At 37.8% G+C, this 16,418-nt stretch overlaps 1 protein-coding gene across 3 annotated transcripts in view; it reads right to left on the reverse strand.

Moving 5' to 3' along the window:
• Window positions 1-406: 406 nt before the first annotated feature.
• The window catches only part of SEL1L3 (SEL1L family member 3), a 37,876-nt gene continuing 21,864 nt past the window's right edge, over window positions 407-16,418 (reverse strand). For all 3 annotated transcript variants that reach the window (XM_074822288.1, XM_074822286.1, XM_074822287.1), the window contains exons 14-24: window positions 16,163-16,225; window positions 13,699-13,875; window positions 11,940-12,067; window positions 11,235-11,318; window positions 8,777-8,867; window positions 8,591-8,675; window positions 6,408-6,517; window positions 5,009-5,136; window positions 3,163-3,265; window positions 2,996-3,068; window positions 407-1,686 (exon numbers count right to left, since the gene is read on the reverse strand). In XM_074822288.1, the coding sequence (XP_074678389.1) occupies window positions 1,520-1,686; window positions 2,996-3,068; window positions 3,163-3,265; window positions 5,009-5,136; window positions 6,408-6,517; window positions 8,591-8,675; window positions 8,777-8,867; window positions 11,235-11,318; window positions 11,940-12,067; window positions 13,699-13,875; window positions 16,163-16,225 (1,209 nt within the window). In that variant the 3' untranslated portion in view covers window positions 407-1,519. The remainder of the gene's footprint in view (window positions 1,687-2,995; window positions 3,069-3,162; window positions 3,266-5,008; window positions 5,137-6,407; window positions 6,518-8,590; window positions 8,676-8,776; window positions 8,868-11,234; window positions 11,319-11,939; window positions 12,068-13,698; window positions 13,876-16,162; window positions 16,226-16,418) is intronic.

A 16,418-nucleotide genomic window follows, 5' to 3' on the forward strand; every position in this document is an offset into this window, starting at 1 on the left:
CATCTGTTTTTTTTTTCTGCTTGCTTATTTAATGCAACTGCTGCCTCAAAGCATCAACTCTTCTCTGAACAGTTTTGAATTTTCATTTTTCTGCAAGCAAAATATACCCTGATGATATGTGTACATATATATTTATATATATAAATCTCTCTTGAAGGTTGGAGGTTTTTTTCCTTTTAATTCATTCCTTTCTTACTAAGAACTCCTATGTCTTGACTGAAAGCAAAATAAAAAGTCTTCCAGGTCTGCTCTGTGAGAATGCTACATTCCTCAAAGAAAGCAAGGGCTGATTGTCCCATCTGAAGCTAAGGAAACAGACACCTAAATAATGTTCTTGAGAATTTGCAACAGCTAGATACTATTTCATCTGACAGGTGCTTTAAAAAAAAATCCTCCACATACAGGCTGAATTAGAAAAATATTTTTATTTACAAGAGTAAATAATGTAGTGCAAGGAGAGTGGATTTAACCCTCAATAATGCATAGATTGATGCAATTTATAGTCTGTGATCTACATCATTTTGCAGAGGTGCATGCACACCTGCTTTAAAGGTCAGACCTTTCCTACAGCCACTTACCAGAGAGCTTTAAATCAGAAGGCATTTGCACTCCATACTTGTTATCCATATATCCCATCTAACATTTACCAAATAAACTGTCACTTAAGTAGGTGTCTGTAAGTTACTGTAGAACATGAAATAAAATCCTTGCCAACATTATCTATGGAAGAATCAAAAAATAAATGGTTTATTCACTTTGTGTCACCTGTTCATACTCAAATATTATTTATTCATTAGGGAAGCTAATCAGTGACTCCTGGCAGGGTGGGAAACGTTTTGTTGTGTCCACTAGGGAACTGCTAACACTTGAGAAACTTCAACCAAGGATTAGCCAGCAGAACTACTATGTTATGATCATATTGCAAATCTTCCTGGTATTTTTCTTTCAAAACAAACCACTTTTAACATCAAAGAGTTAGCATGGAATATAAAATGCCAAAAAACTAACTGTTATCACTGCACGTACTGAAGCCCTGGCTGGTGGGCCATGGAACTTGGAAAGTGTTGGTGGCTGGGTTTCGTTTTTATGTCATTTCCATGCTTCCAACATGGAAAACTCTGGTAGCTTCACCAGTAAAATAAGCTCAAGTGCAGTAAAGGTAATTTAATAAGATATTAGATATGAGAGTAAAACTTCTTCATCAAAACCAGTGGGAGATTCTCTCATTCTTCAGTTAGGCAAAGACTCTGCATGTTTCCTTACAGTCCTTCAATGAAATACAGTATGATCGTGTGTTGGGTATAGTGAGATAATCTGCATTATCTGTTTGTAGTGTTAAATAAATTACAGGGATGGTTTTCCTCTATAGTGGAGAAATCAGATCAGTGAATTTTCCTACAATTCTGGGTGTTGGACTGCATTATTAATGTCATTAATATGGTTGGTCACTAGTTCTTAGATTTGTCATTGTTCACATCCCATCTTCCCAAAGGGACATCAACCCTAAGAAAATCACACTTCAGCTTGTAACAAGAAGATTCTGAGGGTTTGACTCCTGCTGTGCTAAATCATTTGAAAAAGTAGATTCATCTTGCTGTACTAGTCTGGTAGCATCCTCGTTGCTATTCCCTGAGGAAGAAGGTTCATCGGATGATGGTTCTGATCTTGTTCCAGGAGAATTATGGGCTTAAGAAAAAACGTCAAAAGAAATTATTAAGAAAGACCCCACTGCACCTAGGAAGTCTATTCATCAATATTTAAATATTATATGGATATAAAATCACATATAAAGATAATACTCAAAGGTTAGGAAACACTGAAAGAAGAGTATCTGTTAACTAACTATATACTTTGTACATATGTAGTATGATTCCCAAGTTACATAAATTAGAGCTAGTAAGAAAAGAAAGCATGGTTTCAGAATTATTTCCATAGTCAGCATATTATTCACAGTTACATGTCTTAAATGCTATCTAGAAATTATAAAATTCAAGTATTCTTTTTATATTTAAAGGTGTTCTGTTTTAAAATACTATTCCCTATAGGTATAGCTCGTCACGTGGAAAGTAGTTTTTTCTGTATTTTATTACAGAAATATGTCAGAAACCAGTATTTTCTGACATAGGCTTAAGCTGCCTACTGGAGTTAAACCACAACATAAGACAATGTATTTAGTGAAAGAAATTATTTTATAACTGATAATATTAATTTCACAACTTCCTGACCAAGATCCTGTCTTGAGATTTGGAAGTGAAACACTTGGTTGAAGCTTGCAATGCTTTTTAAATGATGATTCATTATTTTGCACGTGATGGTAGAGGTTTTTTTCCCCTCTCCTGAGCAATGTAGCTTTGTCTCTGATATCTCTTTCAATATGGTAAGAAAATAATGGGAGTTTTAAGAGACTGAAGTCTGGCATTTGGTTTTCTGTCCCTTGAGAAAAGAGAACATACAGCAAACCTTTCTAGTTTAGGACAGCAGGAGTCTGCAAGTGCTGATTGAATGTATTTACTGATTCTGTTACCGGTCTGAAGAGGCTGAACTGCCTCCTCCTAAGTTACTCCAATGTACCAGCTCTCTGAACCTCACTTTTTCTCTCTCCTGTATCTGAATGGATCCAGTCATATGAACCAGGGAACACAGTCTCAACGCATACTGCAGAGACAACATATGAAATCAAAGTCATATAATTACTCTAACAATACCACATGTTGAGAGATGGGAAATAATGTCTTATTTCCAGTCATAATCTCCTGTAGTTAATGTTTTTATTAAGAATCTCCTTTATCGGAAATCTCCAGAAACCAACAGGCTTAAACCTATGCCTCACTTCATCCATCCCTTCTCAATGAGCAAAAAATGAGTTGCGTGTCAAAGAAGTTGCTGTTCGGAGGTACCTCTACCAAATCCAGAATTCCTGGTTTTATTTTTGAAGATTTTATCAAAATAAAAAGATCACTCCTCTTTCTTCAGTTTTACTATGACATATACTTACCAGATAAAGACTGAAAATACTGCACTGCAAATGCAACCAGAATCGATAAAAAAAAGGTTCCCATGAAGTAGATCTGTGACAGTAAGTTTAAAAACATAATTAGAGCAGTGTAAAGTCAAGGTAGCACTCCAAATGAACTGTGCATGTACCAAAGGAGCAATACTTACCAGAGTAGATTGTAAAATATTGTTCCAGAAAACTCTCATGTAAAAATAAAGCAACGCTAATGAGCATGGACTAATTGATTCTTGGTTGCTACTATTCCAGCACCTACAACAAGAAAATTAAAACAACTGATTAGTCCTCCTCTACAATTTTGTGGCATCTGTCATCTGGGAATGCTGCAAAATGGGTTTGCAGCAAATCTCAGTAAGACAGAAAAACAAGCAGATATTATCACCACTATCTCACAGGTGATGAAGTAAAACTGCATAGAAATACCAGATTAACCTCATTAAGCACAAAATACCTTACCCTAGGAGCATATTTTTTATTTTCTTATTAGTCAGCAACGGGTCTAAGCATCCAGGCTACCCTTGCCAAGGAGTCACAGTACAAGGTCATACCCAAGACACTTTGTTCTAACTAATGTGAGTCAACAGCAGTAAGATTAGATGTACAAAATATAGTTGCCTAAGCAGGACACTGGTGCCTAAACCCCTTTTGAGGCAGTGGAATACTACACAATGCAGTCAGAGCTTGCAGAGAGCTTTAGATGACTAGCTATGAGGTATCTGTTGTGGGGAGAGCTGAGTAGCTTTCTCAGTTCCATCAATTAGGAGTTAAGACAGCTAAATCACAGGCACCTATTTTAAGCTACAATTGATTCCTTTCTACCAAGATGAGGAGGGAGGGGTGAGCAGGGGTAGGGTGTGTATATATATAAATATAAAAAATTCTTATATATATATATAAATATAGATAATTTTTATATAAGGTTATGCATGATTTATATAGTGTATATATATATATTTTTTAAAAAAAGTACATGCCCTTCTGCACAAAAGTGTATGATGATGGGAAAACTCTGTAATGCTGTCAACTCTGGAGGTACTCTCACTGCAAAGCAGATGGATTCAGCCCAAGGGAAGGCAGAACTCAGGCTCAAGCTTACACTCCAGATGGACCAGCTGGTCCAGAAGCCCTATTTATCTGACTGGTAATTTCACATGGAGTGGAGGTAATTTAGGGTACAGGTTCAGGCTAACTGCAATGAATAACAATTTCAGTGGATTGTTGGTGAATTGACAAATGAGGTTTTAAAACTGATGACATCTCAACTTTTTTTGTGTCACACCACACTCAGTAGCAAAACAGAAGACAAACCACCCATTCTTGGTTCACAGCTCCATTCATCAGCTCCTCCTCCTTTAAATATCTGAAAGGCAATTCCATAAATCCACCAAATATTGTATAAGCTTCCCATTCCCACGGTGCTTTCCAACACATGTAGCTTTACCCAGGTAAAGGAAATGTAAGTTCTGTACTGGAACCAGAGGTTTCTAGGTGGTTTGTGCATGAACAGTGCTGGCACAGGCAGTTCAGACAGCAGAGCTGTAACCTTCTCACATATTTAATATTCTGTGCCACAACATCTGTGTCAGGCTGGAACATCTTTGCAGAGTAAATAGGAAGGAATGCTATTATCCCAGTTACAAACTTTCAAGTTCTGTATTAAATTATGCTGTATTTATCATTAAAAGATTGTTTTGGACTGTATACAAATTGTCAGTGCCTAACTTCGGAAGCTGAATATATTGAACTGGAAAAGACCTCCTGGATCATTAAAACCAGCCCCTGCTATTTCAGGCAACCACATATAACAAGGTCTCTTTAACAGGCATAAACTGAAATATATTTAGGTAATTTAAGCATTTCAAGCATGTTGACCTTAACCTGCCTTAAATCATACAAGTGAACAAAGTTAATAATTACAGGAGTTGCTGTTCTACAGAGTAAATGCTACTCACGTGGAAAAACAGAAGATGCTGATTAAGGGGAAAAAAGACTCACCTGTAATAAAGTTCCTGAAGAAGTGACGTATTACTAGAATGTAATGCCTGATCAATTTCCAAGTGATACAGAATGTAGGAAGGTATGGAGTTGCCCTCTTCTATGACAAGGGCCAAATTAAAGAAACCCTAATAATAAAAAAGCGTACATTTAAGGTCCACTGTAAGCATCAAATATCTAAATAATTATAACTGTCTTCTATAAATTCATTTAGTATAGTGTCATCTTCACTGAAAAATTGAGACCCTTTCCTCCTAACCATATACACAGATAAATACTGAAAATGCAAAAGAATCAGTGTTCATTTGTTGTGACACCATTTTTTCAGAAATCATCCGGAAAAAGATCTGAGCTTTCTCATTTCTAGTTGCTCTTTAAACACAGCCACGATATCAAACTATAATCTTTTCTCTACTAGGGAAATACAGACTGAAAGCAGAAATGGATTCCTCTCTATTACTGTTTAATTCTTCTCCACCCAGCTCTATAGATCAACAGTAATCTGAATAGTGAAATTGAGAGCAGAAATTTCCTCTAGACAATTTAGGTCCTTAATCTTACAGTTTTGCCTACTGAGACAAGTCGTAGGCATCCCTATGTCTCTTCAGAGCCAGGAAGATGAACACACATGAAATGTATTATATGATTCCCCATCAGTTTGGCTTTCATACTTCGAAGTAATTGTTCATACATCTCTTTTTTTCTGTTGCAGTTAGGTTAGCAGTAATGTTATGTCCCAGTACCCTCAAAGCAGAATCCAACTGTGCTACCTCTAATAAATTCACATACAAGATACTGTCTGGAGACATTGTCATGGGGACAGGGAGACCAGAATATCACACCCAGAACACTTCAGGAGGGTCTGAGGGCAAGAAACTCAGTGTTGAAACACTGTATGTCTTTGGTAATGTGATATAGTGTATATTTTAATTATAAGGCATTTTAAGATGAAGCTTTTGTTGGTGAAGTGAATTAAATTCACCCTAGGATTCACTCAGTATACCAAGGGAAATGGGCCAGTCTTCTTGTTAATATCCTAAAATAGCAGAGGATAGGACTGGAATACAACTCAGCAGTCTATTAATTCTTCCCCTTGCAGTAGCCAAATACCAAGGTCACAATCAGTTGTGCCAAGGTAAGGTAACACTGAATTAGGCCATTCACATCTAGCTTTCAAAACAGGACTAAAACAATTCTAGGACTGTCCATCTATGCTAGGTTTACCTTCCATTATCATGAAACAACAACTACTGACTCACATGGTATTTTGAGATAATTATAACTTATTCTAGCAGGTTTCTTCAGTACAGATGTAGCCAAGCAGAAAAACCAGACTCATAAATCCTCAGATTGTTCTAAAGTCTGATGTTTTACAAACACGTTATAACAGCAGACCCACCTGTGAATCTCCCTCTAATGCAGCTTGTGCATACATCCGCATAGAGAGCTCAAGGTCTTTAGACTGGTTCTGGTAACCATAGTAGTAGAAATCGCCCATCTTCAAATAAGCTGTGGAAGAAACCAGCAGCTGATCATTTAGAGTATTTGTAGAAATAGAATTAATGTGATGGAGAAGTTAATAGTAATTCTATTTAAAGCACCATACTGAAAAGAAGAAAAGGTTCTCTTTCTCTCTGGTTGTCTATGTAGCTACCTTCCATTAGCCTGCCCATTGAAAATACTTCTCCTGGTCTCCCTTTAATTAAATTTAGTGAATGATATTGCTACTTTTACAAAAACTGAGACTTAGAGACTTTATACTGCATTCCTTCCTCACTTGCTAAATCTGTCTTTGGGCAACCTGTGGCCTTAATATTCAGGTTAGCCCTACTAACTTGATGAGACTTAAAAACATGCTGTCCGAGCGTTTGTTCTATACCTGTCACTATGGTGGCTGAACCCATCCCAAAAGTTACAGAACTTTGTTGACAACAATTTCATTAGTTTCAAATCCAACCTAACCCAGGACAATGGTAGGTATAGAATTTTCCTTGTCTAGAAGGAAGCAATGCCCAGTAAATATTTTACAAACTGCAGACAGAAGCAAGCATGACATTGCACTAATCTATGCTAAAGAGTTTAAAAACTCCCATGACTGCGTCTACACTTATCTGATCTAACCTTTCCTCAAATGGTTTGAAACACTTTTACACCTTGCATTGTGCATCTATGGCAGCTACCTTGAAATCCCATCTGTTTTTACAGTGGACTATAGATGAGCTCCTCCAGGAAGCAAGTTGGTCACTGACATAACAGCAAAGGCAGAAAGACTACATGATGGGCTGGCACAGATGCAGAGTGGAAGGCCACGAACGCTGTAGTGAATCACCAAGAGAATTCTGCTCAACCATACCAACTGCATCGTTCCAGCCCTGGCCCAGAGAGCACTCCTGCAACAGGCAGAGGCCTTGAGGTCACCCTGCATTGCACTGATAATGTAGCCCGGGAAATCTCTGCTGCTGAGGTTAGAATCTCTGTCCTAGGCCCTACACTGGAGATTTGATTCTCCACTACGGCAAAAAGGGGTCTGAGATAAAACTCCCCTTATGTTACTCATGTGAGGAAGAGATAAAGTAATAAAATCCTTCCCCTGTTAAAGCCAGCAAGTCTCCTCTCCTTTACTTGAATGGAATCACAGCCTCAAACCCATGAATCTGACGTTCAGAAGTGTCTCTAATATAAGATGGTACCAGTGGATCTGCCAAAGGGTCAACCAAACTGCACCTTGCTAAGGTGTATGCAAACTCCTCATGAAAGCTAACAGGGTTTGTCAGCTCCTGTGGCTTCAGGCTATATTAGTGTGGTATTCAGTTTCTGCGCTGCTGTGTATTTAAATGAATAGCATGAATTATTTTTATACTCCACTTTTTCATGTGCTTATTACAAAGCACTAAAACCTTCTTGTAAGACAATCAGATCAATGTTTTCAAATATTAAATAACTCTTTCAAAGGCACCAAAATTACTTAGTGACTAAAGTCACAGATGTAGTAAAATTTAAGGCCGGAGGAATGTAACTTTTATGTAAATAAACCTTCTTTCTAACAGAGAATCCTTTAGTTCCCCAAGGTAAGCTGTGCCAATGTCGATAAACTCTGTACCCTAACGGAAAAACTCATAATAAATTAGATAAGGAATCCTTTAGCCTTCATTAGTTTCTCATGACTCAATTATGATACGGAAGTATATTTGCTTTTGGATTTTCTCTTTGATAAACTAAACAGCATGAGCTTCTAAAGTCTATTGCTTTTTTTTTTTTTTTTCTTAAACCTTGAGTCAATTGCTCAGGCTCCTAAATATCTAGCCCCTTCTCAGGGCTTAGCTTTTGTATTTTATTTTATTCAAATTTTATACATTTTATGCCATAAAAAGGCAATTCCCAGAAACGCTGTGCTGAAACACAACACTTAAAATACCTTTTTTCCCTCTGATATTCCTATCAAAACACTAAAAAGGAAATGTACAATAAGCAGGGATTACTCTTCCCTTAACTTGCTCACTCACATAGAAGTTGTAACAAGCACAGGGTTTGAAATTTAAAAAAAGGTAAAATTATAATTCAGAAATAATTCCTTACACATACCAAATGATGGTGCATTGACTTGAGAAACAGAAAAATTGTAGTATCTCCAAACACAATCAGTTGCTAGGTATTTCCTTGCTAGGTCCTGCAAAGAAAATAATTGATCCATTCATAACACAGATAGGATCACATTAATATTAACAAGTTTTCCTTTTAGGATAATGACTTGTGAATACATTTACTTACTGGTCTTTCTTCACAGATGTGTGCTAAATTTGACTGTGACACTTCAATCCCAGTTTCAGCTGCTAAAACATAATGCAGGAGAGCTTCATGCCTAATGTTAGATAAAATAAATCAGTGAAAAACGTAACAAAAATAACATGCATTTTAGTTATAGTTTAAAAAAACTCACTAAATATATTGGTAAAATCACCTAAGAGCAAAATTTTGGTAAAAGGTTTAAAAGCAAGAGGCTTGCAAACCCATGCGACAGCTACATCTACTGGCAATGCTTTGTGTAACAAGCCATGCTGGATCTCAAGAATCTGCAGTGTTTCCTCGCTTGCATTGAAGCCAGATTGGCTCCAGTGTGTAGTGCAAGACTGACGATAAAGTTGAACTGATATTACACCCAATTATTTATTTAAATGTTTCACACAAAACATTCTTAAAAGACTCCTACCTCCTCCACTTAAAAAAAAAAAATCTGTAATTAGCTGTGTTGTCTGTCAAACATTTATCTGAGTACTTCTTTGGTGTGCTTTACCCTTTTATTTCCATGACTTGTTTGTCTTGCCTTTTTAGACTATGGGCTCTTTGAAACGGGAATTGTCTCTCATTATATTTGAATGTGTGAATAAAATAACAGATTCAGTCCCTCTATGGACTCTAGGCACCTCACTGACTGTAAAGCAAGTAATAGAAGCTAACTTTGCATTTGCAGTATGTCAATTCAGTATTGCAGTACAGCAGTACAGCACTGCTCATAATTCCAGAGAGGAGCATCTCTTTCATGTTCTGTCACTCATTGACACAATATTATGAAGACTAAGCATTCAAAATTAAGAGGAAGTCTTTAAAATCATGTGTTTGGTTTTAAAATCACAAGATAAAAACCCACTTGGTGTACCTTTTTTCTGCTAAAGTTTCCTATTAAAGGGTCATGCTGCCAGTGACTTTCTCCACAACACAAAGCTAAAGCCATGGCAAGTTTCAGGGTTCAATGGTTTGTTTAACTGGAAGCAAATATGGTTAAATACACATTTGACTTCAAGAGCAGGTGCTTAAGAGAAGAAACTTTAAATGAAATTGTGAAAGCAGTTGTCCTTACAGAATTAGCAGGTGTAGCCTCCTGTTTCCCAACTGCTTCTGCAAGATTACAAATTCCTCCTTGTACTTGCCCAGTAAAAACATCTGGGACAATGGAGACTCAGCACTGCAGAAGAAATTCAGGATACCTAAGCTGGGAAGTCAGTTCTTCCGATCCTTAAGTCTCAAAGGGCAAAGAAACTACATTTAAGGCCTTTAAATCAGTCTCCGATTGATCAACTATGATGACTAACAGGTGTGTAGAACATGTGGCTGATAACACCAATGACTGAGAAACACATATTACTTGGTCTGCTTGACAGTGTAACAATATACACCTATGCAAGATACATGAAGAAATATTCAGAAGCAAAGATTTCAACATGAACATACTCCTAAAACCAGAGATGTCTAGAACCAGTATTTATAGGCAACTACCCATACAGCCCCAGTCACTGGCATCTCAAGCAGGACTCCAGCGGATTTTTCCTCCTGGCTCTTGAGACCAGACCTCCTGGGATCTTAACGCTCTATCCATCACGTGCCCGGGACTTTCATGTGAGTGTATGCAGAGTGAGCTGGGTAGAGTCACAGGCTTGCACATCAGAACAGGCTACAAAAATATTAACTGAGAGTTTTTCAGTCTTGAAAAGTGAGGTCAAGTCTCAGGGGAAATGTCTCAGGAGAAAAAGAAACTTCTAGGAATGGGTTATTCCAGAACAGTCCACTGTCAGTTTCCTGTAGATCTCCTAAACCTGAAGCACTAATTAAGTACTAGCAGGGGGAGGCTGCAGGACTAAACGAGCCATTGTCTTAATCACATAAGAGTCTGATGCCTGCACGTACAGTATCTGATGCTCATGCCTACATGTCACTGCAAAAATGGAGCATTAACCTGGAGGCTATTTTGAAACCTCTTGGTTGGCTCATTGGATATTGTAGACTCTTCATGTGCTTTACAGAAAATATTAACCATCTACAAAAAAAGAACAAATCTAGTCCAGCAGCCTGAGTTTTCATAACATGGAGTTATACAGAAGAGAGAAAGCAAAGTATGGTTTTTAGAACAGAGGGAACATTAATTAGAAGTGAAACGTGTTTCTCTGGCTAATCCAGTGCACATTACATGCTACAGTACTATGGGATGAAAATCACAGACAGCAGATACAACACTATTTCACTCTACAAACTTCTTCTTCACTCAATTCTGCCAGAACTTTCAAATTATGCCTCCGATGAACTCCTCCTTCCCCTTCTGTCAATGGGTGTTTTGCTACTGATTTCAGTGGTGCTGCTATTTGTATTTTTTTGAGGTGATAGCCCAATGTTAATATCATGCTATAAAGTAAGTGAAAAATAGAAAATGAACTTGAATAGAACAGAACAAACATACCATGAAAGTTCCAGATAAGCATTGAGAGCTTTTCTAATGACATGACCTAAGTAGCCATTCTTCTCTGCAATGTGTTTTGCCCAGCTGTAGAAAAGAACAATAAAAAATGAACAGCTCTGCTCCAGTAATGTTATCCCAAATCACACTGACTCCAAGGACACAAAAGGATATGGGATCACTTTCCGACTTCTTCCATACGACAAACTATGGGATTTCATAGTAACTGCTGTATCAGTTTTGCAACTGTTGACTGAATGAGAACATTTTGTTCATTAATCTCCATGAGCATATCAGAGACATCCTATGATTTTTCTTGGCAAAATCACTTCTTTTTTTTCTTTTTTTTTGTAAAAAATAAACATAAGTTAAGTGCTATAACTAATTATCTACCTTTTTCTTGATTTCTTGAAAATCATATAAGCATGGCTTTGTTAGATACAACCTCTCAGAGTTGTTCAATATAATCTCTCCAAGTTGTTCTGGGAAAAAAAGTTCTAAAAGTACTCAGCATCTCTCAAAATTTACTGGTCATTTAAATAATACACATATTCATGTAGATCAAACTTTACTGCAGAAGAACCTTTTGTCAAGAAGGTAAGCACCATCAAGTACAAGATATTTAGACTATGGACTTAAAAATCACCAGTAATCAGAATAATCCCACCAGAAATATATTCTCCTTTAACAAATGGTTTCATTCCTTACATTACAGCTTTTTCTGGATCTCTAGGGAAGTCTTCCATATTTCCTGTGATGTAGTACAGAGAGCATCGTAAAGTCCCTTCTATATGTCCTCCTTGGGCAGCTTTATAGAAATAGCGTGCAGCAACTGTCTGTGAAGAAACAAGACACAATTAGCAATTCTGCATTATTAATGTTTATTGAGTTTTGCTTCCCAGGACTTATTTCATTAAATTAATTAAAAGAGGCAATTGGCTAATGAGGGCAAGCTAGTTTAACTACTTTTAATGTACTCAGGTGAAATCAATTCCTTTCTTCTAATTTTTTAATAGTTTAGGCTGGAAAAAGGTTTTTAAAAACATAAATTCTGGTAATATATGGAATGTCAAATAGAAAAGCGTCTAAATGTGTAACTAACACCTGGTAGCATACAAGTCTTGTGTGCACTGACAAAAGTAAAATTAGTTACTCACTAGTAGGGAGATTAATAAGGGACCCTGGAGAAGAGACAGAGAACAGGACTTTCGCACTGGCAATGCCTAAGTGAAGGCTGGGGAACAGCAGCAATGCTCAGTATGTCCAGCAGTGCCCAACCACAGTGCTCAAGCCTCTGAAACTGGTTTATAAAAGATAACACAGGCTGAGTAGGCAGGGACAGAGTCACAGAAGTGAGAGGGGTGTGTGACTCTCAATGTTTTACCCTCAGAAACACTAATCTGTAATGTAAACCTAAGCAGCATACAGCCTGAAACAATTTATTTCAGGAGATTTTTAACCATCGATATATGTTTTCTGTGAGTGAGCATGGGCTTCAGAGTATCCATCACAGCCATAACAAAATACTTCTCCTTGCCCATGGCTTCGGTGAATAAAGAAACCTGGGCACTTTTAGGTATACTCTTATAATTGGTCCACTCTGGAATGTGTGTTTTGGTTCCCAGGGAAGGAAAATGTGTTTGCTAAATGCACATGTTGGTGAGCACTGCTGCTGTTGGCAGCAGAAATGCTCACTGTCTGGAGTATATACAGATCTCAGAACTCAAAGGCCACACTGGAAACATCTTTCAGCTCCAAGCACAAAGTCGACTTGCATTTATTACAGCCTACCTCACTATGTTTGTGCTGTTGGTCATAAAATACCTAGTAAATGAAAAGTAATATAACCGAAGTAGACCCTTCCTATTGGGGGAAAATTAATTTTGCACATGTCAATGAGGAAAGTTAATAAATGGTCTGTGTCACAGAAAAACAAACCAAAATACTACAGTCTACCAGGACTGTATTAAATAGTTACATTTGCAAGTCTGTCTTGAAGGTCCTTCACTGCAGTTCTGAGGTTCACAGAAGCTATGTGAATGCAGCACAGCTGTTCACGAGTTCAGGGACAAGGTTCTGCTGCTTTCATCTATTGTGGAAAGCATCCTTTCACTATATACTTTCTAACCTAAAACCGAGAGAAACCAAAAGGATCACACGATGTGAGAGCACCCATTATCCTGGCTGCTGTCACAGGAAGCAGGAAAGCAGAGGCAGTCCCTGGAGCTAAACCTGCACCTGCTTCGTTTCTAAATTAAAGGAATACAAACACACACATGTAAGTATGACTGAGATACTGGAGTAACATCTCTCTAAGCAATCTGACTGAATTCCCCAGTAACACCCTTCTTTGTGATAAAAGGTACCAAAATCTGACTCAGAGTGAACACAGCAGTCTCAAGAACAAAGCAAAAACTTCTAAACTGGCCCCTAATGTAAGAAATATTACTATTAAATATTCACTCACTTGATTTCTACCAGGTATTCCAGGGTAAATCCCATCTAAATAAAGGACTCCAAGGTTGTACGATGCATCTGGATTTCCCAATTCTTCAGCAATTAACCAGTGTTTGGCTGCTTTTCTGTAGTCTCTTTTAAAATTGTGGTAATACCAGCCCAATCCATTCACTGCCTGGGGCAAGCCCTTAGGGAAGGAGAAGAACGGTCTCAGGTCACACCTTTGATTCTGCTTTGGGTCACTTTGCAATTCCAACCTGCTGCTCGACTCTGGGTGCTTTCATGACCTTGCCTAGATTCTAGATGCCTGGCACAAGGATCCAGCCAAAATTACACCGATCTAGGACTAAGGGACATAAAGGTTTGTTGGCTTTTTTTCACACTATTCTTCCTTGTGGCTTCATATTGAGAGCAAGGAATAAGACTCCAGTGTCGTCTTATTCTACAGAGTCTCAGCCATGTCTGCATTCAGATTTTTACTTGTTGACAAGAACAAACTGTGACTGTTTTCACCTGTTTCCTCTGCAAAGCCAAAATGGGGCATCTATTCTTGTGAACTCCCAGAACCTGGCTGACAGGATTAGCAATCAAAAAACCCACTTCTTTTAAACTAGAACATTTCCCTAAGAATAAATAGGAAGCAATGAACATAGAACTTTGTGATGCTGTTTTCAAAATGTCAACCAACATCATACAGATCTGCTTAAGATAGTGCTACATGCTATTAGTAAGCTGCATCTTTGCATCAATAATCATAGATCAAGACGAGAAAATCTTCCTGGGACAGTTTTTATTTTGGCTGCAGTGACTCACTGTCTCCTTGCATAAACTGGTGGATCATATGGTTGCTGTAAGTATGCAAGCAGTTCAAATTATTCTGTACCAATAAACATGAACATGCTATTTACTCCTATTTTATACTGTATGTTTAATAGCAACCATGCCAGAACAGTGAAATAAGGTAAAAACTAGCTAAAAAATCTCAGTGCACAAATACAAGTTATTTGCTTGCTGCTGTTGGCTTCCATACTGCACAGTTTCCTGTAATCTCTGTAGAAAGAACTACATACTACTGGCACTTACAAAGGCCCTCTGGAAAAGGATTCCTTTTTCTTTCAGATTTAAACAGTGTTACTAACTTATCCATTAAAATGGAAAAGCAGTTAAAACTTTTCAATAATTATGGTGTTACTTTTGTATAGAAAATGTGCACTGGCGCATAAGAACATAAGTATCTGGAATCAAGGAAAGTAAAGAAATTGTTGTCTCTAGGATCCTTCCTGGAATTTGTTCCTCAGATCCTGAGTCAAGGGAATTCTGATCACACTGTGAAAGCCACTCAGTTTACTCAAGCCTTTCCCAAACAGGCAGTAGAATACGCAGTCTTTCCTGTTTCAAGAGCTGTCAATGTGAGGTTAATGGTTGGACTAGATGATCTTCAAGGTCTTTTCCAACCTAGATGACTCCATGATTCTGTGATTCTGTTTCAAATGAATGATAGAACCAACACAATTCTTTTCTGACAGTGGTCAGCAGTGAAGTCGTATTGTCATTGTCAGTAACTTAAGTAGTTCTGGTTCTAGAGCTAGGAAGGTATCAAGGCCTTACACTTTTATACTAAGGACCAGATCATGGCCTGGGTAATCTGACTGTACTTAGATCATCAAATGGAGTGAGGCTCCTCTTCTCTGTGGTGCCTGTCAATATTTCCCCCTTGCTACGGAAAAAACAGAAGGCTTTGGGACATCCAGGTCTTCTGTCTGAAGCAGAGAAGAGCTGGTCAGAGAGAGCACATGCAATCTTTTTCCAGTCACCAGCATCCCCTGGAGGAGTTCTAACTCTAAGCAGAAAGAACTAGCCATAAACCATCACAGCTCAGGGGTGGTGGGACAGGAAGCCACCATTCTTCTGCTTTCAGCTCTTGTGCTGCAGGAATGCACCATCACTCAGTGCAGACTGCAGAAGTACAATCCAGACTTTGGTCTTTACTCTTTCTCATTCACATTACAACTTAAAGACACTCTGTTATTATAGCAAAACCTGCTGGCATGGATTTTCAAAGATGGCCGTTATCTCCCTGACTCTGGAGAGATCATGTCAAAAGCTCAACCCTGGTAGGCACACCTATGAAAGAACATACCTAGTATCGTCTAGAAGAAAGTGCTTAGGAACACAAGGCAAAAAAACATACTCCCAGATCAATTATCCACTCTCTAAGTCACTGAACTGTCATCAAGTTTCAAAAGATGTAAGTAGAGAGATATCTTTTGCTTCCATAGAAATTTTGGCTGATTTTGAGTGGTCTAGTTTACCTTTTTGGGAAAATAAAGTTTCACCATTCATGGTGAAGACATTGGGAGAAGCAACCAGCATTTACACAGAATTATGGTAGTATGCATTTTATATAAATCAGAAGTCATTATTATTAGCACCTGGTATAGGACTTTTACAATAAAGTATTTATTACATTTTACCTTGGCTGCTGCTTTCTTCATCAATTCCAAAGCAAGTTTTGTGTTCTTTTTCACACCTTGGCCCTAGGAAATGGAAATGTGAAACAATCATTGTTTACAAACACAGAATACAGGCTGATGAAAATTCACATATACACATTCAAAATGCATTTTAACACTGATACTATTATTACTGGGTGTTATTTGGCTTTAAACAGCTACAACAAAAAAAGGAGCTTTGTGCTCATCCCTCATTCACAGCTTTACAAAATCTCAA

The sequence above is a fragment of the Strix aluco genome, chromosome 4 (assembly GCF_031877795.1).
Source record: "Strix aluco isolate bStrAlu1 chromosome 4, bStrAlu1.hap1, whole genome shotgun sequence".
NCBI lineage: Eukaryota > Metazoa > Chordata > Aves > Strigiformes > Strigidae > Strix > Strix aluco.